Source organism: Haliotis cracherodii, unplaced genomic scaffold (genome assembly GCF_022045235.1).
Source record: "Haliotis cracherodii isolate W230 unplaced genomic scaffold, xgHalCrac1.p SCAF_2, whole genome shotgun sequence".
NCBI lineage: Eukaryota > Metazoa > Mollusca > Gastropoda > Lepetellida > Haliotidae > Haliotis > Haliotis cracherodii.
Window position 1 is genome coordinate 26,430,087 of NW_027266275.1, and position 25,560 is coordinate 26,455,646.

At 36.9% G+C, this 25,560-nt stretch overlaps 1 protein-coding gene across 2 annotated transcripts in view; it reads right to left on the bottom strand.

Moving 5' to 3' along the window:
- Positions 1 to 5,027: 5,027 nt before the first annotated feature.
- The window catches only part of LOC139467899 (piwi-like protein 1), a 29,534-nt gene continuing 9,001 nt past the window's right edge, over positions 5,028 to 25,560 (bottom strand). For both annotated transcript variants that reach the window (XM_071249442.1, XM_071249443.1), the window contains exons 6-21: positions 25,230 to 25,425; positions 22,007 to 22,125; positions 21,618 to 21,698; positions 20,183 to 20,296; positions 19,771 to 19,962; positions 18,099 to 18,177; positions 17,851 to 17,949; positions 17,415 to 17,555; positions 15,957 to 16,259; positions 11,154 to 11,249; positions 10,265 to 10,381; positions 9,324 to 9,518; positions 8,993 to 9,178; positions 8,687 to 8,757; positions 8,001 to 8,178; positions 5,028 to 7,498 (exon numbers count right to left, since the gene is read on the bottom strand). In XM_071249442.1, coding sequence (XP_071105543.1) covers positions 7,412 to 7,498; positions 8,001 to 8,178; positions 8,687 to 8,757; positions 8,993 to 9,178; positions 9,324 to 9,518; positions 10,265 to 10,381; positions 11,154 to 11,249; positions 15,957 to 16,259; positions 17,415 to 17,555; positions 17,851 to 17,949; positions 18,099 to 18,177; positions 19,771 to 19,962; positions 20,183 to 20,296; positions 21,618 to 21,698; positions 22,007 to 22,125; positions 25,230 to 25,425 — 2,254 coding nt within the window. In that variant the 3' untranslated portion in view covers positions 5,028 to 7,411. The remainder of the gene's footprint in view (positions 7,499 to 8,000; positions 8,179 to 8,686; positions 8,758 to 8,992; positions 9,179 to 9,323; positions 9,519 to 10,264; positions 10,382 to 11,153; positions 11,250 to 15,956; positions 16,260 to 17,414; positions 17,556 to 17,850; positions 17,950 to 18,098; positions 18,178 to 19,770; positions 19,963 to 20,182; positions 20,297 to 21,617; positions 21,699 to 22,006; positions 22,126 to 25,229; positions 25,426 to 25,560) is intronic.

Consider the following 25,560-nt stretch of genomic DNA (forward strand, 5'->3'; position numbering starts at 1 on the left):
ACTTGTACAGGAAAAACTTGAGGATAAAACAAAGAACAAAAAAGTGGATGTGAGAAAATTCAATAGGATCCTGAAGTGTGATTTACTCGCAAACGATTCGCTTCGTGAACTGTTTTCATGTACAGTAAAACTCGAAGATATTACGAAACTTACACGAGTAAAAACTTGAAGTTGTTGAAAAATGTGACTGACATACACTCGTTCGTATATAAGATTTCAGATGGTGCTATTTAATGAAACTTGAAAACGTTGACAATTTTAAGTAAATTTATTGCATTTGTAGAGCTCAAGAGATGAAATATGAACAGTGTTATTGTTAAACTCTAATTTGCTATGTTCTGAGCTTTTTCTTGTGTCATACACTGTATCGGGAAGCGATCGGCAAGTTAGTGATTTAGTTAAAAGTATATATTAATTGATCCTGACTGATTTATGTTTATATATGATATATGTAATCCGGAGAAGCATTTACATAAGCCAGCTCGGCTTGTTTGCTAAATACAGTCATGTACAATTGATGGAATAAATATGATTAAACCAAATATGAACTGAGCGAATGGTTAATTCAAACGGAATATATGGAGGAATGATTAATGAAGCAGTGTTGTACAGTCATAAGGTAAGTTCACTTATTTTCTTTATTACTATTACATCAATTAGTTATATGTCATAAAGCAGAAAACATACGAATTACACATCTGCAGATGGGTATAATGTATACTTTCTACTCAAGTTCTAACATAATGACGAAAACAAGTAACAGCGATATTATCTAGTTGGTGATCGTCTAAAAGCAACATTTAACCCTTAGTATTACGTTACTGAAACAGATAAAAAGTTAAAGAGTGATAGACATGTTAATAGATAAAGGTTAATGAATATCGCTATGAACAATAACATAATATTTTAACACTTAGTGAAACGTGAATGAAGTAGAGAAAAATGTTTATAAATGAATTGACATCGCTGAAAGGGTTAACAGGTTCAGCGGCTAAAACCCACACACGAATAGATTTACTCTTGCGTGTAAAGAGTGGGTGAGCGAGAGCTACCCCTAGTGTATCGATACTAATGTGCGGTGACATAGTTACATGTTTGAACAGAGCGAATATATACAGAGCCAGCCTTACTGCTAGTCTCCTTTAGCAAAATTTGCTTCTATTGTATGAAAGGTATTGACTGGCCTCTGTGGTATGCTCCACAGGAATGCTTTTGTTTGTTTCTTTACTCTACGCTCCACAGGAATGCTTTTGTTTGTTTCTTTACTCTACGCTCCACAGAAATGCTTTTGTTAGAAAAATTCCATGCTCCACAGGAATTTGTTGAAATTCTATGCTCCACAGGAATTTGTTGAAATTCTATGCTCCACAGGAATGCTTTTGTTGGTGCTCCACTCTCCACAGGAATGCTTTGGTCCGCAAGGTATTACTTTCTATCTACTTGTATAAGTAGTTAGATTGCCTGTTTTAATGAGAGCCAACAATTGTTCTGACTCAAGCACTGGTGGATATCTTCAGAGCCAGAACCTCTGTTTCCACAGTTCCACATCACCAGCGACTTACAATGGCTAAATCATCACATGAAGAAGACGCGATTCGAGGCTTCAACGCTGCCGCTCTTTAAAAAAAGAGGGGGCAGTTTTGCGAACATGAAACTATAGCTAGAAGATGTATGGTGTAAATATAACAAATAGAAATTAGAGTGTGTGTATGTGAATGCAGTATGAGGCTGTTGGGGAAAGTGTTTATTTTTAGGACATGGTTCCACCTAAAAATGTTAATTTACTTCTTGAAGTTAAAAAGACTAAACATAAATACTACTGCCACGGGGAAACATTGGTACGACCCTAAACATGTTGTAGATCCAATACCTAGTGAAGATCAGTAAACAAGACAATACTCGGACGAATACCATGCACTGAAAAATACGAACAACTCTGATTTAAGATACTGAGCTCAAATATCCCGTGAAATGTTTGCCTTAACAAGATGCATGTTAAGGATAGTAATTTGTGTGAATTTTGTAGAAATGTAGATACAATAAGACATTATCTATTTTAATACCAAACTGTTTGCTCTTTTGGTTGCATATATTCAAGTGGTCAAGAGTTCATATCCATGACAAAACATGTAACTACAGGAATTTGTCTGTTTCTTATTTATAAGGCCTCACTCGGTAATACTAGTATTCCTGATATATGACGGTGGTCGGTAAATAATCAAATCTGCACCAAACAAGATAATTATAGGAATTAATTTAGTATGGCGTCGGTGAAGATACGATGATTCTGAAGATATGAATTATTTGTTACCATCTTAATTCAGTATGTACTCATGTAAATTAACTGGTGTTAGTTAACTGGAAATGACGGTCATTATACTGTCTCCCGAAAATAGTTATCATTACGTTACAAATTACTGAAGTAAGTCAAGTCACCCACTGCTTCCAAACTAAAAACTGGTCTTGGCGTCAATAGATAAATAGTATCATTTTATTTACTCATAACATGAAAACTACTATCCAAGATACGCCTGTCCACGTGGTTCTGTACACGGTTGTAAAAAAGTGGAATTCTCGTGTAAAGACGCTGGATTTTTTTATTTAAAAGAATATGAAAAAGGTTACGTTTGTTTTAAGAAGCATGTTCTGGATCATCCTCACTAAACATGCTGAAAGCGTCCATCTGTGTTTTAGGTTCAACTTTAAGTTTAACATGACTCAGTTCAAAACTGATATCAATATGAAAACTCAAATGATGTGATGGAACTAATTACTACTACTAATATTAATCAACTAAGAACATTTCCCCAAAACTATACCCAATAGATAAACAGTTTAATAAATACACACTGGCCCCTGGTTCAAAATTCAATATTCCAAAACATAATGACGAACAATGGAATCCTAACTTGTCAGCATGTTAAACAAATTTTACTGCACGTACATCACGCACACTGTATGCACTGATCCAGGCACGGCAACAGGAATGACGGGGGATCTCAATGTTGAAAATCAGACGTCTGATCAGCGCCAAGAGAAGGCGTCTCGCGAATGTCATCTGTGAGCAGGGTGTATGCTCCAGATACTAATTGCAGTCAGTGGGGATTCCTAGACCGACATTAATCGTTTTTCACTGCATAATGTGACTGACCGATTTATGGTGTAGGCTGGATGGTGTAGGCTGCTTAGGCTAGTGTCAGCTTAGTTATTGTGTGAAGCTAGTGCCAGGAGTTCTGTTTGCCAGTGTTTTTTTTTGTTGTTTTTTTTATCCGAAAGAGGGTGGTGCTTAATTAATGCTCATGTGTATATAATATGAATTCTTTGATAGCGCAAATCGCTTGTTTAAACTACATGTTCTTCACAGGCGTGAGGTGTTCCTCAAACGATACCTATCTCCGTGGTCTAGTGGTAAAGCGTTTGCCCGAAGAGCGGAAGGTCTGGGGTTCGATCCCGGCCGCGTCATACTTGGTACTTGTTACCCTGTCTCGCGCTCGGCATTAGGGCTAAAACAAGGACTGGTCGGCTCGGAGTCAGTATTCTGTGTCTGAGTAGAGATTCGTGTTAAACTGCATGGTATCTCAGTGGGCTAGCACTATAAAACCGGCATAAGTCCGGACAAGTACAAGCACACACACACGTTCATTCACACGTTCATTCACGTCGCAATATCAGTCCAACAATCGTGAACGCGACGTTAAATCTCATTTCACCTCAACTGACCCTATCTAAACATGATGCAAGCTACTGCCAACTACATGCATAAGCATCATGGATATTGGCCCATCAATACATCTACGCATTTGTACTTAAGTTCCAATGGCAGATAAGATTTAGTCATTAAAGGATTGTGTGTATATGGCATGTTTCCAGTCACCGTCAATAATATACAGGTTTTCCATATTATAATATTTAGATATTGTAAACTGTCACATATACTTAGATGATGGCAGGCCGGTTTACTTAGTAGCCCATTTCACATGGCCAAATTTGCTTACATGTGTACTTGTTTTCATATATGGGGATTTACCAAGTATCCACACCGTTTTTGCTTGTACCTACAAGTCTTGATGTTCATTCTTATCAAGGTAGATCAGGGTAACTGAAAGCAGTTTTAATGAATGCGGGGGTTCATATTTTCATTGCCCTTTATAAGTTCATTTAAGGATTGGCTGTAAATATTTTTCGGTTCGAGTTATGAATAAAAAAACAGACGTGCAAACAATGAATCCGCGGGTACATAGAATCTGCCCATCGGCTTTTCTTTATTCATACCTCAACGAACAGAAAAGAATAGTCAATCCTTAAAATGACGCGATCTCTCGTCAAACGGACGGCTGAGTTACATCAACACATTATTGATCAATAACATCAGCACAGTAAATGTTACATTTATATATCATAGAAAGGCTTTTGTTTTATAGGCTGAGCATTATTCTAACGATACAGGTGTGTGTACACGTGCAACAGAATTATTCATTGTAACGACTGAATTAGTTTTATCAAAAAATCACGTCCATGATCTATGGTTGCGACCCCCTCAATCTTAAGTGTCTTGACCAGAATGATCACCATTTCTACGTTATTTATGAATCCATTTTTTTTATGCCTGCAATAATCTACTGATATATATTCAATAAGGTTGGTTCTTCTTCATATTTCTGCTGGTGATCTACCACAAAAGGAACTTGAAACCACTGTTCACCTTCGTGGATATTGAAAAGAAGTGGGACACATGATGGATGCAACATCAGGTATTATTAACTCGTATTAACCGCACACAGTATGAACTGCTAGCAGAAATTATAAAGTATAACAGATTTATTGCACAGACTGAGACAGACGAGATAATCCAACAGACGCATCCACCCCGTCAAGTGAACTGGGATTGTGAACACAACAAAATCAAGATCGGTTTTACAGACACTTAGTTGCAATCTCTCATACACCTGGTCATTTATGTGTGTACACAAAGAATAAATTGCACGCAACATTTTACATTTTATTATGAAACAACATATTCAATTGAGTATAAAATGTATGGACTTACTGATTGAACTAAGTTCAAATTAAAAAGATAACATCTGAGGCAGTTTCCTCAACAGTACCTAATCACTTTTCATTCTTGATAAATGAGAAAATAAATGATCTTTGAAATGTTTGAAGTGCCTTGCCATTAACATTCTGAGGTCAAAACAGGTAATTACTGAGTATTAAAACGCATCAATAAGAAGTATCCTTAATGAAAATATAAACAAATTTTAACCCACTGGATATATACATTTTGATTATCTAAATATCCAATTGTGCTCAATAAGAAATCATTTATTTCATATCTTAAAGCTTAAATATGAATTTGTCTTGATTGTAATATCTAACAATTATGTTCACATTTCCAACTTAATTATGATACGGTTTTATACCTAACTTAATATTGCCAGCAGACCTAAAACAATATTGTAATATTGTTTTATTGGCAAGTTATCAAATATAAAAATAATGCTGTTCTTATTTTCAAATAAAATTTAACAGAAAACACAGATGCTTGTCAGAGATGAACAAATGTGAAGTTAAAATGGGTTTCAATGTAAGACACATTGATCATGAATAAAATAAAACAATTCAGTGTCTAAGCAACATGTACACATCACACTTGCTTCCAAATACACCAACTAGAAAACTTTCTTTGACACAAATGTTCAACTCTTTAAGTGTTCCTAAAAGATTATCATAATATTCCAGTTCAGCATAAGAACAGCCAAAAGTTCTGGTATAGTAAAACAGATTTTCCTGACACACCTGACACAGCTTGAAAACTACATGTTATTCCTAATGATACGTAAGCACCAAAACATAGCCTTCAACAGGTTGCCATAATATATGTATCACAATACATAAAGATGCATAAGTACATGCCCTACTGACTCTGATAACTGTTGAAAAATCAGGCATTTTGTTTTAATCTTTAAATGTCATGTATTATAATGCAAGTTTAAAAAAAGAAACATTACAAGCATGTGTTCTAAATGCTCTTATGTTAGAAGTATTGACATGTATCAATGTTTGACAAAACCTTCTATAGATGCTGACGCTGGTGAAACCAGTCTCAGTAAACAACATACAAGCACCCTGTCAATCATTTTAGACCAACTCTCTGTGCTACCAACCCTCTCGCCATGCTGATTGTGTGAGCAATGCTCCACATATTGTTGTATTACTTACACAAATGGTGAAGTTGGGAAAGTCTTCCCTAGATGTCTCCCATCCAATTTGTAACTTTATTAAACAATGCCACAGGTCCAATTTTAGGTTGTTTTTATTCCCATAATGTCGTAAGAATTTGGCATTTTTTAAAGTTGTATTCTTGCATGAACATCTTTTTAGAAATAAGTATAATTTCATACTTCATTGATTTTCACAAACTATCTAGGGTTGTCACATTGTTATCAAACGCTTATCCTGCTACTCGTCAACATTGTTCTATTTCTAGGTATCTGTAGTTATTACTTCATATTTCTATGCACAAAATAAACATGGTAGCAATAATTCAGACAGCTTATCTGCAAGGATTGGTCTTCCATTTTATATTTTTTATTTTCGACTCAATTAAGAGACACTAGGTTACTTTTCCTGTCAGCTCAGATATGCTTGAGGCATAAAGATGGTTTCATGTGGGTCAGACTTCTGAATGAAAGTGTTAACTGTCTAATAAAGCAGAAACAAACAATAATATGATGATGAAACACACAAACATGTTAGAACAATGCAATCATACAGGCTGACTAGATATACACACGCTCAAACATTCTTCTTTTTGAAAACTGTTAATAGGCAAAGGCTCCACATGAAATTGACCTCCTTTATCAAAGAGTGAAGACAATTGATGTAGAAATATTTCAATTATTGCAAGTAGATCTCATGTAGATTGCATGTTTATTTTCTTGCCAAAACACTCTGAATACTACATTTGCTAACTTATCATATCAACATCATCATCCAACTGGTTCTAAAATCCTTCTAAAATCACAGACATTAACATAAAATATAAAATAAATAATAGTTGTGGGACAGCTCAACCTACAAAACATACTGGAACTCATTGGTTCAACTAAAAACAGAATGATCACAGAAACAAACATTCAGACATCTTCATCCTGGCAGTTGAATGAGCATGACAACAAAGTACATCGTTACCATCACACTGTCAGTCCTGTTGGAGGAGTGCCGACTGTTATTAAAACTCATGTACACATATATGAGCACCACATGCTCTTCACTCCTCATATATTTGTCAGTTTTCACGGAGTCCTTTGATTATGCAAGCACAACAGAACAAGCCTATTTACATTCCCTGAGATGTGGCAGTGTTGTCTGGAATGGAGAGATTCATCTGAATGAACAGTGTGATGTTTGCTTACAGGAAGAACAACCTGTCGGACAGCAGTTCACTTGGCTCCTTGTGAATACTCTGGCCAACCAAATATGCAAGTTTGTGAGCATACTGAAAACAAAAAGTAAGCGTCATAATTATTATGATAGATATATACATATTCACATGCACAATTAATAACTGTACTGTATGGGTAAAAGTACTATTAGGAACCTAACTTGCGGGATAATCACACAATCAATATATTCAAGTAAAATAATGCCTCTTATTTCACTTTCCAGTCTCCACTCTTTTATATGTATAACTTCATCCTGTAAGAAATTGAATCTGGACAATCAAACCAGTCATTGATAACATGGTCAACGAACGACACCATGGCACCCAACGTCACACAATTAGTGAGGTCTATTTTCTAACCCAATCCTCAATAGATGACCTCGGAAAATGATTGGGTACTGGGGAAGAACTTGACCCCAGAATCCCAACTTACAAATTCAAATACAAGCACTGACATTTCTCATGATTCAATGTAGCAACAATCTAGCAGGTCTTCAAGGAGATAATTATATACATATTTCCAAAGTCCTGGTAGAATGACAAGTACACCATTTACCTGGCAAGGTGCTGGTACTCTGACTGTGCCTGGCCAGTTGTAATACATGTGGGTCATCTTGTAGGCCAGCCTCTGCATGTGGTCTGCCTTCATGCCACTGCCATCATGAACAACGATGTAATGGGTAGGGGACACAGTTCCCTGCCTCACATGTTGGGACACCAGAAAGAAGTCATACCTAAAAATCAAACAGATCTTCCCCATTGTAAACTGCAAAAACTCATTTACATCATTAATCAGTGTGATGCTGTAAGCGGGAAAATATTCTGAATTTCAATACTTTCTATTCATTCCATGGATACAGTCTGTGCTACAACCATAGCTAAAACAGACTACAAACCAAACTTGGCTCTTAGCATCATTTTCAGTAGAGCATATTGTTATCATGTAGACTATTGTTAGCTGAGCTTACTAGACCAAACAGAATTTTACTTGGCTCAGTCTTCGGATTTATGGCTAAAGTTGCGGACTGTGGATACCTTATGTATTTGAGTTGGTCACAATGACAGTGAATGGCTTTCTAACAATACTCACTCAAATACTAGATAGAAAATGTTCATGTCATAGTACTTATTACTTTACAATATGACTTCATATATTGCAAAAACAATAGGAATGTGCCTAAAAATATTTGAAAATTTTATTTGATACAATCAGTGCATCCTCAATGACAAAGTTCTACATACCAATCTCTACGGGTGATAGTGTGGTCCATGACACTTCCAGGCGGTGGGTTGTCTACTCTGTTACTTCCAGTCTACAAGAAAATACAAACTTACAGATGGATCAAGAAACAATCAATTCACAGAGAGGTTCCATTAATTAATTACTTTTGGACATGATCAGTCTCTCACCCAAACAGATGTTCTGAGCAAGCTGAACAATAGCACTAGTGCAATCATGTCCTCAAGTAGATTCAACTAGCATTCTGTGTTCCATATAAATGATATCACAAGTAGTAAATTAATTAATATATCAATCTAAAAACATACTTGGTAGAAGAGTCTGGTGTTGATTCTCTTCTGGACAACCACTACAGACAGTTTGGGCTCATAGTTGGGAAAGTGCATGAAACAAGTGGCCAGCTGTTTGACTTCATGTTCGGACACCACCTTAAGCTGTCCATCCCCAACTCCGTCACGGTACACTAGGATTTTCTCAGGCAGCTTGTGATTAATCTGAAAGTGGCAAAGTAAGATAGTTTTCCAGGGTTTTCACATTTAAATGCCACTGCAATCCAACTGACCATACAGATCTTTACATAAACTTGATATATCATCAAAACCTTTTCCACCCCACCACTGAACTTTGACCAGGACCTACCTCATGGTATGTTCTAAGAGCCGACAGAAGACTTGTCTTTAGTCCATTGACTAATTCTTCATGTGGCACCTGGAAGTGTACTCGGCTAAACCAACGGGTGCATGTGCGGTTGGTGCTAGCAACGAACCCAGCTATGGAGCGCTTGCCCTTTGATGCGTCATGATACACATCGATTCCCACGATCATCAGATCTTTCTGTTAATCATAAATTTGAACATTATTTCATCTTTGTGTGAGGATCAGCACCTGCCAAAATTGCAAGGGTAAACAATAGAATGGATGCTTTTCCTTTTGGTATAAAATATTTTATCCTGAATGATGAACAGGTCAATCGTCATGTTACAGCTTAAAGTAAAGATAGACAGCATAGATCACAAAACTACAATCAATTTTGAAAATCACATAGCTAAATACAGATAATCACACATGCAAACATCTACAAACAGCCATTTTGAATAATACATGTACACTCAATCTTATTTAACCAGGACACAGAACTAGACAATTAAGATGACATATCTCCATGGTCCAATCAGAATTCTTATAGGCACAATGTTCTAACAAGAGCATTCACCTTGTCTCAAACTACAGACAACTCAATTATATTTATGGTAGGCCCCTAGAGCTTCGAGCAAAATTTAATGTACTGAATATAATAAGATATATTGAAGTCTAATCCAGTTTCATGAATGCAGAGTATTTAGTGATCCAAATCAATGTACAAAATAACAAGAATTGCTTTCATCAGCTTCATAAGAAAAATAAAATTCAAAGCTATTTCAAATGTTTATAATTTTCAACCTTTTTTATATGCATTTGACTGTATTTATAACTAATGCATAAGCTTTATTACATAAAGTCAGAAGTTCTACTCTTTCACATGGGCAGTCAGCTTCCGGTATATACATGCAGATTATACACATTTCTACAAAAATCTTCACCAGAGGAATCTCTAAGGCCCACAGCTCTCCACCAAGCTTGCAGTTCATTTGAAGAGCAATCTTCTGAGTCACACTTCGCAGTTTGTTTTGATTTCCAATTGTTTTGGAGATAATAACCTGGAAGACAAATGAAGGATTACATGGAGTGTGTAAATGTTTTAATGCCACAGTGGCCTGTACATAATCCAGGTGTAGACCCTGACCACCTTTCCCCATTTGCTGGTGTTTACTGCGTATTACCAGAAGAAATACTGGGAATTTAGGGGTTGGCAGGGATTTTATCGTTTCTTTGAAATGAGGTGCCAAACCAATTTTTTCAAATCCACAGTCCATTTTCTTTGTCAGGACATGCAGAAACCCACGAAACCCATAAATTTTCAAAAACATTGCAGTACTGGCCTAAGACAATTATGGTCTTATGATCCTCAAGTTCTCAAACGAAAGTGCTGATCGTATGCATTGATTAACCTCTCAATCCTGTTTGTTTTGTTGGTTAATCAACGCTGCACTCAGCAATATTCCACCTAAATGACGGTCTGTAAATAATCAAGACTAGCCCAGACAATCCAGTGATTGACATCATGAGCATCGATCCACGCAATTGGGATTTGTGACATGCATCAACCAAGTCAGCGAGTCTGACTACCAGATCCTGTTAGACGCCTCTTACGACAAGCATTGGTAGCTGAAGACCAATTCTAACCTGGGTCTTCACGGGTTCCACTCAATCCTGAGAACAAGGACCTATGAATCCTGATGTATTTTTATGATATCATCATGAGCATAACAAAATGAAATTGCAGATTAATCTTTCCTTTTCAATATAATCGAAGGCACGATGAAGCCATTCTGTATGGCGTACTATCAACTGAATATGTCCAGTGCATACCTGTGAAGGCACAGGACATTCAACACAGCAAAACTTCTTAATTGCTGAGTACCTATCATCTCGGCTGGTCGGACAGATCACAACAACCATTTGAACCTACAATCAAATAATAGAAAAATGTACAAAAAAATATATATATATCTACATATCTATAGACTAAAAATCTTTTTTAACATGTTTTGTCCAGAACAAATGCATAGATTTCAATGGATTGTTCATCTATAATCATAAGACAAATACCAATCCATATTAGATTAGTTACATCCTGATTCAACAACCAGAGGGGGCACAGGTTGTCCAGTAGCTTAAGGCGGCAGAATTCTGTGTGCTGAGTTGTGTTCTTTGGGCAGGGCAGAAATCTGTGATTGCTGGTTCAATTCCCGGTTCACCCAATAATGTTTCTAGGTTTGTCAGAACCATACCCATGATCATTTTGTTTTTTTGTTTGTTTGTTTGTTGTTTAACGCCGAACTCAGCAATATTCCAGCTTTATGACAGCGGTCTGTAAAATAATCCAGTCTGGACCAGACAATCCAGTGATTGACATCATGAACATTCAATTGGGATTGATGATATGCATCAACCAAGTCAGCGAGCCTGACCACCCGATCCCGTTAGTCGCCTTTTACGGCAAGTATGGGTTGCTGAAGACCAATTCTACCACGGAATCTTCACGGGTCATACCCATGATCATGGGATCATGCATCTGAGACATGCATCACTTCAGGGTTTCTTCCAATATTCAGCTGACACACAGGGAGATAACTGGAATATGTGTTCCCTCGTTATTGTGCCCTTTGGTTATAGCGAGTGGTAAAGCATGGCTCCCAAAATTTACTAACATTTTCAATAAACTCAAGTTTTCCAATGACACGATGTTTTCCCCCCATCTCAGAAAACATTATCAGCTGATCACCGCGATCACGTAACACTGGAAATGCCTGTCAACAAATCCGAACTGAAGTACCCAATTTAATCCTATTATTATAATATCTGGTAATAAAAAAAAGTTCATTGTTTTTCTGGACTAATGTTTGCAATATGTTTTTTAAATTATATTCAAAATTTCATTGAATAATTATAATTATGTTTACAATAATTTCGTATGCGAAGTGATCGGTAGATCGCACAAATCACCGTTATTAACAGCAACCACGGGCAGATTACCGCTTTTGATGCCTTGAAACGAACTTTAGTTGCAAGAGAATGGATACACATATCATAAATACCGTATTATGACTCGCTAAAAGCCATATTTGAGGCAGGTTGACTATTAAATGTCAACATAACGTTTTCACAATCCAAATACATGTAACGCGGGATGTCCCTACAGTGACTGGTCGAAATCTTCCATACGTAAAAAAATATCCTGCATACAATCTGTACCAAAGTGTTCTGCTTGTGGTTCTTATAATTTTAAGTATATATGGTGGAAGCTGCAACTAAAATAACACGATATTGGAATTTATTATTCCTCATAAAATAATAATTTCAGATACAATTTCTTCCGACCATTGCATCAAATTTCTTTAAAGTGGTATCACTGGGTAAGTTTTAACTGATTCACCGGTAGATTGGGAGGAAACGTGTACACAGCTGATTGCTATTTCAGGCTTAGTTTACGAGAAAATACACACAGTAATCTTAATCTCTGCATATAAAACAATGCCTTTGAGAGCGGGAAATACATTTTAAATGGTAAATCATCATGTCTGGTGAGGTTTTATATCAAATTTCATACTTTTATTGACCAAGTTTGTTATAGAGCTACCTGCTTATTCACCTGAAGGGATACAATGTGTTTGTTTTTGAAAGCGCATATTAATACTCGATAAATCTTTTTTTACACTATGAATATCATAAATAACTTCTATTCTAATCTTTTTTGAAACTCTGAAACGTGCAACGTTTTGTTGGTCATCTACCACCTACGACTCAACCTTCGTTAAACCGCTGATCAACTATAACACTCATCAATTATTTGGACCCCGAAGGCAGCATTGTAGCTCACTCACTCAACCACCAGAATATTCCTCTGCAGGAATAGTCAAATGAGGCTGACACACCCGATTTTATGCCCGATTTGATCCTGTGGTATATACTACCGACAAAAAATAAGGGAATTAATTATTTGAATGTAGCTATTGCTGAGATGTACATTTACAATACTGATGCTTTTCATCTGAATGCAACATCTAGGCCCCAGTGTGTGTGTCTATTGGGGAACTCAAAATCCCTAAAGCAACTGATCTAAGCAGTCCTAAAATCACTCCGACACAGTATCTCAATGAACAGACAATATCCCAAGTTGCCCAAATGCTTGGCAAGTGTTTCATTAAAAAAGTGTAATTTCTTGACTGTTGGACATGTGCCTGTCAATTGCATGTGGTTGCAATGAGAAACATAATTCAAAGCTCATTGTATGCATGTATGATGAACACACTGGCAGTCCAATGGTAGTCAAATACAGTATTCCAGTATTCTAGTCAACAAGGAATACATCTTCCCATTATATTTTCAAAAAACATTGCTTGAGAATCCATTCTTTTAAGTTTTTTAAGCCTTAATTTTAGACATATAGTGTCATTACATCTTCCCTATCATGATGTCAGTTCCCTTTTTATTTATTGGTAGCATATGTTCACTTAAAGGGGCACTGATCTAACGCAATTCCTGGGACTGGTTGTTGCCTTTGTTATTGTTTTTTCCCCTGTGAGTACCCGGATGATACGCAACGCAACTGAGCGTGACCAGAGACTGGGCTACCGTCTGCAAGGACAGTTAAATAAACTTGGAGGCTGGAGGCAATATTTGTTTTACGCATTTTTGCATAAACACCGATTGGTTAACTGTGATCTATAAAGATTTCGACAAAGGGCACATGTTAATTAATTTCTTCAGCCTAAATAAACAGACAAAAAGAAAGGCGGAGCTCATCGGATGTCGTCATTTGGAAATACCCATAATGATAACACTATTAGTTTAATCACGGACCTATATAACAAGTCCGTGGTTTAATACTAAAAAAAGTATCCATGCAGTGAAAGTATTTTCGGATTTCGTATTGCGTCGATAATACGATTACTTCTCCTTTGTTGTCATCCACGTTTTCTCGTATAACCCTACACTTGTGTATTTGTCGTCATTCACTTGATGCTTGAATTTATTACAGGTACAATTAGTGGTAGCACCACTTATATTACCTGACAAAGGTTCCCATTTGGCATTTATTGTGTCTGGGGTAATTATCCAATCTAAATCCAGGTTGGAAGTGAGGTGAAATGTGTGTTATGTAATATGCACGTGGCAGACCAGCAAGAGGTGAATGATCAGTTGGTTTACTTTTTTTTGTTAATCAACGGATCGTTCCTAGTGATCAAAGGATTAACAGAAAATACGTTGATTGATTAATCACTGTTATCTAGCACAGTGGATATGTCAAAAGTGAGTGTTTACATAGTTGTCACGTGGGCTTTCTCAGCCGACCCTTGAGACTTGACACCTATGTGAAACACCTGAAACAATCCAAGTGATCAGTTGAGAAACGAACACGGGTTATAATATCCCGAAACGATATATATCTTTTTAAATTATTGATTGTTACAGAGACGTGACATCGAATAAGTTTCTTTGTACAGTTGCAGACGAGTGGGATATTGTTCCTTTGTGTGGATATTCACGGATACATTTCTCGAACAAGGAAGCTGCCTAAAATTTATACACATAAATTTGGTAGGTTGTAATTATGGTATTTGCTTCCTTCATTTGCTGTAGCATTGAACCGATTCGTCCTTGTTTCTCTACGTCTTGGTTGGGAAATTCTTCAATGCGCGATAGGCGTTGTTTTCACAGGTCTTTTCCTTTGTAAGGTTGTATATATTACCGTCAATTTGTAAAATGTGATTCTCTCAGGCAATTTATAAAATGTGTAAATATTTCAGTCATTTTGACTAAAACATCTGTCCAGATTGGTTAAGACGATCAATATGGCCTACAAACATCACAACAGAGTATTATGTAGGATTAGAAGCCAAACAACATGGAAATGTACTTTTCAACGTAACATCTTCAGTCTCTTGGTGATGACATTAAACATAAAAATGTTTGGAATTCGTTATCATAAAAATATAGATGGAAATGTTTTTCAGTCACTTTGTAAAATAACGGAATATTTAGGCGTTTAATAAATTTGAAAATGTTACACATTTTGAGAGTAAAAAAACAACACACTATAAAAAAGGCTCAGGTGAAATATTTACTTTGTGTTGCAAGTCGAAATAGTGTAAACGAAAATTACCATTACCATTACCGATGCTACCCACAAAGATACCTACATTTCCTTATTATCTCGAAAACTGTATTTCATTTTTGTTGATCAATGTGACCATACGCCCTTATTACTACCAATAAAGTTACTAATGCGCTTACGAATGGCGCTACAGAGGTCGCGAACTAGTCTAGATTTCTGCTATACATCCGGGTACTCACTAGGAAAAAACAATAACAAAGGCAACAACCAGTCCCGGGGAATTGCGTTAGATCAGTGCCCCTTTAACTTCTTATATTATCTTGTTCTTTGTACACCATTAGACTAGAATGGTTTATCCTCATTAATGATCCTTAGTTAACTGCATTCAACGCTGAATTCTACATTGTCTGTTTAATTTCTTGACCTGTATTTTTTACTTCAGTATGAAATATAAGAATAATTCAGATGAACCAAGCTTTCACTCACAGATCGTATAAATCATTTTCATTATGTTCACAGTGAGTCTTTTAAAATAAGCTAATCCTTACACTTACCCTTGGGTTGACGTTTTCCCGCAAACTTCTTACAAATGTCTCTGTGCGATCATCTTTCAAATCCCGTTTTAATGGATCTTGAATTTGAATGCCCATTTGTGGACATACTTTTTTCATCATCTGGATATAGTCAACAGCTCTGGGCATATCTCTCTTAGTGAAGAAGACAATCCAGTTGCGAAGATCAACTGCAACAAGCACTGAAGATCGGGTCACTTCTCGCCCAAAATCAGCTTCCGGACCAGCCATGAAGTCTTTTTTATGCATTTTTATCTTTTCTTCTTTCAACAGGCGACCCTCAATCTATAAACACGATAAGGACAGTGATACAGGTTATTAAAGTACAAATAACAATACCTTGATGAATGTGTAGAACTACTGACTTGCAATGAATAGATATAGTTAAAATGACAAATAAAAAGAAAATATATACTTCTTATGACAGCGGCCTGTAAATAATGGCGTCTGAACCAGACAATACAGTGATTGATTTTATGATCAATGATCCATGACGTCAGGGTACAAAGTTGACATGCAATCAACCAAGTCACTGAGTCTGACCATCTTATGACCAGTATGGGTTGCTGGGGATCATTTCTAAACCAGAATCGTCACACTTGAGGGACAGAACAAAAGCAGATCAAAAGTGTTGGAAGAAATATGAAAATACAATTGACATATTTCTTGACATGTCTATAACATTACAACAGTAGTCATAATTATTGGGCAAGGTATTGAATATTATTGATTCTTAACTTAAGGGGTTAAATGATCATTAATGGGCATTCAAGTTCATTTACACTTGCCCTTGAAAAACATGGTCAAAAAAGTGTTTTGACATATTTAATCCTGTGGCATCTGCAGGGCATGACATGATTATATTTGATCGTGTTAGGTGTACCACTGTAATGTGTAACACAGTGTACTTCTTTTTCTCTAATTAAAAGTAATGTTGGCATGCTTAAATTAGGGGCTTAAAATATGTCTTTTCATGACCACAAATACATGAATTCTGAATTTCAACTCTTATTGAATTTGATACATTTGACCAATATATCTTTTCAATCAGGGCCCAAAATATCAGTGTACTAGTTAAAATCACTACTGTGGATTAAACATTGACATTAACATGCCCAGTAAGTGTATTTACTGCAAAACTAATTATATTCCTCACACAAAAACTAAGCAACAAAAAAGATGTCGTTGATAATTTCCTCCAAAATGCAAAATTACAACTGATAAGCAACAAGCTGAACAGTCAAATTTCCCAAAGTTGCTGAAAAGTTCACTTAAATACAGTTATCAAACAAATAATTTTGTAGTATCATATTTTGTGAGGAATATATTGGGAATCTAGCCTGAAGTTATGATTACAGACTAAACATTGCAGACAGAACTACAGTAAATTAGTGTTATACATCCATTTCCTACAAAACAACCACAAATTATTCAACATACTCTTATGGTGTCTGTTTCCAACTCAAGACCCCAGTTTTCCAGCTGTTTCCTTGCCTCATCAGTGGTATTGATGCTATTTATGAACTTTTTCATTGCAATAATTCTTTGCATAGGTGTGACCCGAGTGTGCACAGCAATGTCCTGGATCACAAAACAACAACATATGATAATGAATGAACAATTGCAGAGTCTACAAAAAAAGAAAATTATAATTTCCATGTGCAACGATAGAAAATAAACATTATATTTGACAACAAAGGTCACATCATCAATTTCAATTTAAACAGTATTTTCAAACAGGTCTTCATGATCTTACTGGGGTGGTCGGGTAGCCTTGTGGTTAAAGCGTTCGCTCGTCACCCTGAAGACCTGGGTTCGAATCCCGACATGGGTACAATGTGTGAAGCCCATTATTTCCTTTTTATAATCTAATCACCTTCATGAGCCTAAAATCAGATCTCATCTCATCTGTAAGACCTGTCATGTAACACAGTTCAGGGACCAGGCAGATCATCTCAATCTTAGGCTCCCTCTCCTGTAGACAAACAAAATCCACATTATCATCAGCAAACAAAGAACATGCACGATGTGACAAGATCAATCTTTAACACATAATACAGAGTCAAAGCTCATTTACAAAAGGTCTTCTATATATGCAGGACATTAAAGTGAATGATTTCATACCCCTGGTTCACGCTTCTTCCTTGGACGGTTGATGAGGAGGGGCTGTTCAGCATCACGAATAGTGATGTTATAATTTTTCCTGCAAAATGCAAAATAGAATAAGATACAGTGACACCACACTTATAAGAGTTATTCAGAAATCCTGTTTTTTTTAAAAACAAAATGCTTACAAAATAAACCTGCTCATCTGAACACCCAACATGTGTTACACAGACACACATTTTGTCTGTTTCTTGCCAAATGGGAGCTCATTCATTCAGATGTTCCCCAAATATAAATACAATAACAGCCTAACTGAGGGATAATTGTTGTAACCTGCAGGCTGGGGAAGAAAGAACTTTACAGAAGTGGCCCACACCAGACATTAAAATGATTAATGACTCCTATATTCCCTAAGTACAAAGTGCACGAAAATGGAAAACACTATAATCATGATAATATATAGATGTATATGCATTAGCCTCAGGCCAATGGAAAGTTGCACAATACACAAAACAGCAATGGACGTCATGACACAGCTGCATTTATGTGTCATACTGCATGACTCTTTACAAGGATACATACTCTCTACACAATTTAAATGAATGGAGACAGACATCCCACTCGGTGACAGCATGGTTCTCAAAGCTGACATTTGTACAATTGTACTTGTAGGCATTGTATACAACTATTTTGTCAGACAAGGACAGAGGTGGACACCTGATAGTTATGACTTATATCAGAGAACTTCGAGCACTTAGTTTGCCCTATTATCAAGTGTTAACATTGTCATCGATATGAAATTAATAGGGACTGTCACAAAGCAGAAAAGGGTAGAACTGAAAAGTATAACAACTTATTAGAAAGTTTTGATATAGGGATCATTTGAAGGGTTGGATATAGTCTACACAAATGCAAAATTCCTCCGACTTGCAAAACAACTTCGATGAAAAATTTAGAGATTCTATTAAGATCTCCAACACTACAGTTGTATTTGCCTTAATGAAATTGGGGTTAAGCATACTCAGTGTGGTGACGACTGGGGAAAAAATTCCATCCTGACTATGAGGTCAACCTATTTAATTCAGAAGCTTAAGTTTCAGCATACCTTGATGAAGCATGACAAAAACCACAGTAGACAACATTGCCCCACTTCATGGTCACATTGTTGTACATACTCCTGTCTGACTGAAAGTTAAAGTCAATTCAGCTGATCTGGGCTAGCTGATCTGGGCTAACTGCACGGGTGCACTGGTCAGACACACACGACTTGCAAGTTGTCTGATGTGGAAGATCACAGATAACAACAGAGGTTTGGCAAAATGGAGAATACCACATGATGCATATAGAGCAGGAGTACTGTTGGCAGCATGGGGTCAACGTTAGCTGCTTGAGTAGGCAAGGGTCTAATGATCTAAACTGACATTAAAAAGGAATTTCCCATTATTAACTGTAAGTAAATAAGGCCCATAATTCATTTGCTTTTTCTTTACGTGATTTTTAGATAAAACAAAACTTCATATTGAATCAGTCATGTGACATATTGCTTGCGAAACTCAATCAATATTTCTGAAAAATAAGACTAAGGTCCCCAACAAGCTTTTTGTTCAGAAATGATGAGGCATTTGCTTGCTATTCAATTTCAGGAGTCAGTGCTCTGCTATAGTATGTGGAATCCTGAGAGAATACTTACCTGTAGTAGTCCAAGAAGGAAATCTCCTCCCCTGTGGAACAACTCTTGAAGGTGTCGAGGGGCTTCATGTCCCACTTGATCTCATCCACCCTGTATGTCTTGTTGTTGTAGCGAGTGAGTACAACGGACCCAATCACCTTGCGAACTATATCATCCTGGCAGTTATTTGGATTCCTGACGGCTATACTTTGCCTATGTGAACAACAACAGACATGAGACATGGATCCAGGAAATTATCTCCACATGCTCAGAGGCTCATACTCCGCCCAAAATCTGAAGCAACTGTCTGAATAAATTTCAAAATTGGAATCTAAATTTCACGTCATATAATAATTATAATTAATGTGATGTGACAAAATGCAATGTAAACCTTAGGAAAAGCAAATGTATTTGATAAGATCCCTGTACTTACATGACATCTAGTACTGTTTCTGTGCGCAGTACTCTGTGAGAGGCATCCAGGTTGAGCAACAGTCCACCTTCTTGCTCCTTGATTGAGCTAATATATCCTGGCCACACTTCCAGTCTAAAAACACAAAACAAGAGTCATTCTCAGGTAATATGTAATCATGACTGTTAAAACAGAGATTATCCTGGAAATTTTTACCTATGAGAGAAAATCGCCACTGGTCCAAAAGCAATGAGATTGTTTGGCGTGTGATGACATTTTGCTAATTTTCAGCGATATTTCATCTTCACCATGTTCACAGTGGGGAAACTGTATTTGATTTTTGGTACTTGTGGTTGGTTGGTTGGTTGTTTAACGCCACACTCAGCAATATTCCAGCTATATGACGGCGGTCTGTAAAAGAATCGAGTCTAGACCAGCCATCCAGTGATTGATATCATGAGCATCTATCAACGCAATTGGGATCGATGACATGTACCAACCAAGTCAGCTTTTACAATTAATTGGAAGTGACAGTTTATTATACAATGACTATTTCTCCAGGTTCACCCTCTTGTCTAATTAGCAACAATGAAGTCACAAAATGTTTACGAGTAACCGGAAGTTGAAAAGACTGTTGACATTCACAATGTTTAAGAGTTACATTTGAATGATTAAGTCACAGTTTTCAATTTTTATGGACAAATTAGGAAGCAAATGTATCGCAGCATATACTAAAAAATCTAAATCCAACGTGCAGTTTGGCCACTAGAAATAGTTCAGAATTTGTAATTCACTCATGATGGCCATTCTTGCACGAGGGTACGTTCATGAAAACTTCCACCGGCTAGGTGAATCTCATCTAAAATACGATCATTTCTGATCTGCAATTTGTAGATTATTATGGAGAAAGATGATTTAGTTTTTAAGTTTAAGGACTTGAGTTGTAGATCATGGAATAAGATTTTCGTGCGCTACCAAAGTGTTTAGTTTGTTAAAAAAACAAACACTTGTTTTGCCAATCGTAGATAAAAAAAATGTTGTGCACTCCACCATTGTCAGCTGATGCAAAGCTCCATGCAGTGATATAGGAATCGGTTATGCAGAGTAAGAGATAGCACACAATGTTGCGAGTATGCAAATCTCTGTTTCGATAGACAATTTTTGAAGATTAAATAAACTAGAGTGTAAGTTTTATTATATTCATATTTTAAGGTACCGTAGATAAATTTATTCTAGCAATACGACATTTTCGATTTTTGTAGGTGAAAATGAGAGTGTTAATGCAGATAAAACTATTGAAAGATCTGCGCAATTTTTAATCATGCTGATTGAATGTTGATGCGATATCTACGACAACTATGCGAGAATATCGCGGATTCTTGGCATAAGTCAATCCCTGAGAACAGGTTCTTAATAGTTTCTAAAAAGTACTAAATCCAAACAAAGAAAAACTTACTTGTACTGTGGCACTTGTGAGGGTGTGTGTGGATTGTAGTAGTATCTGCCTACTTGACACATGTCCAAGATGCTCATGATCCTGTAACATCAACAGCATTATTACCACTTCACAGTTTTTCCATCAAATACAAAATAAACTTTTTGTGCATAAAAACACGAAAGTTCAATGCCAACAGTAGCAAATTATTCAAACAAGGAGTACAAAGTAATGTGTCTCGGTAACAACACATAAGACATCCTCCACAATAATTGTCCACATGGACTTACTGGATCGAGGGTTTCTTCATCAATATCACAGACATGCATGTATTTCAGTGAATAAGGATAAAAATAGGATTTTTTAACATTTATATCTCTATTTTGTGTGGGTGATTTTCTGAAACTAACCTTCTGAAGACAATGTTGTAGAGATGAGCACACTGAGTAGGATCCACAACTGTTGTTAACCTGATGGTGATTGTGACATTAATACCATCAGTCTTCCTAACACTGTGCAAAACTGTTTCCTGAAATACAATGAACATGATTATATATTACATGAACATTTCTCAGATATTCAATCTGCATGATTTGTAGTTTCCCGACAAAATACTGCCATTAACAACATAAAATGTACAGCAAGAATAAAATTAGGTACAACTTTCTGCAGTAAACAAGTACCACACTGTACTGAGCATGAAAATTTAGTAAAATCTAAATATTTTTTACATTTGTATACTTATCCTGCATTACTCATTAATGCATTCACTGCTTACTTTGCGACAAAAGACGGGACAGCATAACGGCAATGGTCCTGGTGAAGAAATAAAATACTGTTGTTTGTAGTCCCACTTTTTGTGACCACCGCCGCTGTCCTGTGACATTGATGACCTGAGGTCACCTCTACACATCACTGCCTGCCGCCTGAGCTTTTAGAAAAACATACTTTTGAGGTTTCTGAAGCCAAAGTGGGGAGGCAAGTCAGCGACGGGTGAGCCTTAAACGTAGTAATGCAGGATAAGTATACAAATGTAAAAAATATTAAGATTTTACTTAATTTTTTTACTTATCCTGCATTACTCCTTAATGCATCTATATCGGATGGTTTGGAGGTGGGAACCCTCAAAATACAGAAACCTCAATAATTCACACACTGAAGAAACAACATTAGTAGTCACATTAACCGTGAAGTGGAAAAGATCAGAAAAACGCCATAACAGTCAGGTTATTTCAATGTCACAACAATTGAGCATATGAATTAAAGAGTAGCTCCCTATACACTCAAGTAATAAAGATCAAAGTTGACATAGCAGTCTGCGCTTAAACTATGAGACCCAAGTGGATAGGGATAAATAGCCAAGCCTCCATGTGACAGTTATTTCTGCTAACGCCGTTGAAAATCGACTATAGTTTGGAGATGATCTAGTCTGTTAGGGTTATCCTCTGACAGATCCTGCACGTGTTGACAAAGCTAGTGCTGATAAAGGTTTTAATACCCATCTAATTTCTGTTTCAATAAATGCAACTCTGGTATCCTGGACCTTAAGAGTAGTAGGCCTTGACGAGCCTGCCATTCTCTGTACATCCTCATCCAACCATACAAACTATGTGCCTGGTCTGCAATATCAAACGTACTGGCATTACTCAACGATGAATGCACTGTATTATGACGTACAAAAGGTGCATGACGTACACAGGTAAGACCTGTGCCGTAGATGTAACTGACGCAGGCGTCTGTTACATAGGCGTAGGCGTGGGCGCAGGATACAATTGTGTCATGGACTGTTGCCACATGGATTGCAAAAATGTTTGCATCCAATTAGCGTTCTGTGATGGTGTTGATGCCTGAGCCTGCATCTGTTGGGCTGGATATGTTAGTAGTAAGTACAACGCTAAGCTTATCATACGTTGCCTGTGTAGCATTGTACGCTGATAGCCCTGGGGCTGATGTTATTGTAGATGTGCTTGGGTAATAGGCAGGGGCTGCACTTGGTGCAGGTAACTGAGACACAATGCTGAAACTGGCTTGGGTTTCCGCTACCCCCATCAAAGCAGCTTAAGACAGTGGCGCAGGCGTCACAGATCTAACCGATCTAGATGTTTCAGGTGGCTGAAAATTAGGGTCAGTTATGATGCTCACAAAATATGTTTTCGGTGGAACGTGCACTTCAGCCGTGATACTAACAGCCAACATATTACCCATCAAAGATAATGGTTGGTGGTAATGACCGAATCATGTCCCTCACTATTCAGCCATTGTGACATCTTCCTAGTTTCATAACGAGACTGCTGCTAAATATGTTTGTGAGTGACCTGCCTATGAGTTGTAAGATTTAAGCAAAAGACACATTGAGAGTTTGGAGCACAAATTTGCGTGCATGCCAGACAACGTGGATGAGGATCCTTGGCAGATTTTTTTCCACGACAATTAGTACAATGCACAAGCACAAGTTACGCAAATAAAGACTTTTGGATGAAGCGGGACTGGAAGAGTGCCTTACAATTTAATTAAGCTATCGGCCAAAATATTGTAACGAGTTGAAAGTGTATTCAATAATTTGTATATACGCAACTCCATGTAACGCCAAAGCTAGTTGTATTTAAGAACACATAAATATGTAATACATACGTAGCTGAAATTTTTTTAAACGATTGTAACACAATTCAAAATGGCGGCGACAAACAGCACTTGTCAGCCAAAATGACAATGCAAAAAAGTTTTTTTTTTACGAAAACTGAAAGTCTAAATTAATCCAAAACGAGAGCTCCACTGGTACACGTCCGTGCTGTAGCGCGACAGGCAGTAATGTTAAGAGGTGACCTCAGGTCATCGAGGTCACAGGACAGCGGCGGTGGTAACAAAAAGTGGGACTACGAACAACAGTATTTTATTTCTTCACCCAGGAACATCGCTGTTACGCTGTCCCGTCTTTTGTCGTAAAGAAAGCAGTGAATGCATTTAGGAGTAATGTAGGATAAGTAAAAAATTGTCTGAATATAACAAAACAGTAGAGATGCAGAAGGGCATACATCAGTTTCTTATAGTTGTAGATGCTGCAGGAATATACTGCTCAAAACAAATTAAAGAACACTCACAACAGGAAGGCTGTATCTTGCAATACCCACCAGCCATGAAAGATTAACTATAGCCATAAGAAAAAATGAATGTTCTTTAACTTCTCTTGAGTAGCATATATCAACACACCAGTAAGTTCCGACATGTTCTTTTAACTGTTTTTTTCAGCTTCACATTTCATTAGATAAGTGAGTGACTATGCTTTTACATTGCTTTAGAAACAGTCCTGTCACACAGCCTTCTGTACGACAAAGGAACACCTTAACTACTGGGCTTCCCTACCATACCTGCAGGGTCTCATATCGGTTCTAGGACACTGACCAAGTTTCATCCAAAATGTCATTAAGATATTATTATTTTTTTTATGTAGAAGGATGTCCTATCAAATGTCCCAACAACATTTGTTTCAAGGAAAGTCACTTCACATAGCCTCATTGTCTAATATCAATGTCTGGGCTGATAGGCAGAAAACGTTTTCGTTTCTAAATGAGTTTGGGAAAAAAACTCATTTTTAATCAATACAACATAAACACAGTGATTATAAATACAACCTACATTTTGTGGCAGTCTGATAGGCAAGAAGAGGAGTCTTCCATCAAAGGCTTTGGTCTGACCAATAACAGGTCTATGTTCATTAAGCATGCCAATCCTCATGCCTTTACTGTCTATGACTGGATCAAACTTCACATCATACTGAAAAACACCGCTGTTCCTGCACTTGACACGGATATGGTTGGCGGAGAATGGCATTCTAGAAAACAAAAGAGTTACAACCTAAAACTTGTAAAAGGGAAGCAATACTCAATTTCTCAATTACAGTTTCTGTATTTGCCATAAACAAATTGGGGCGAGGGGGATGGGGTAGGTGGAGGAGGTAGGTGAGGGG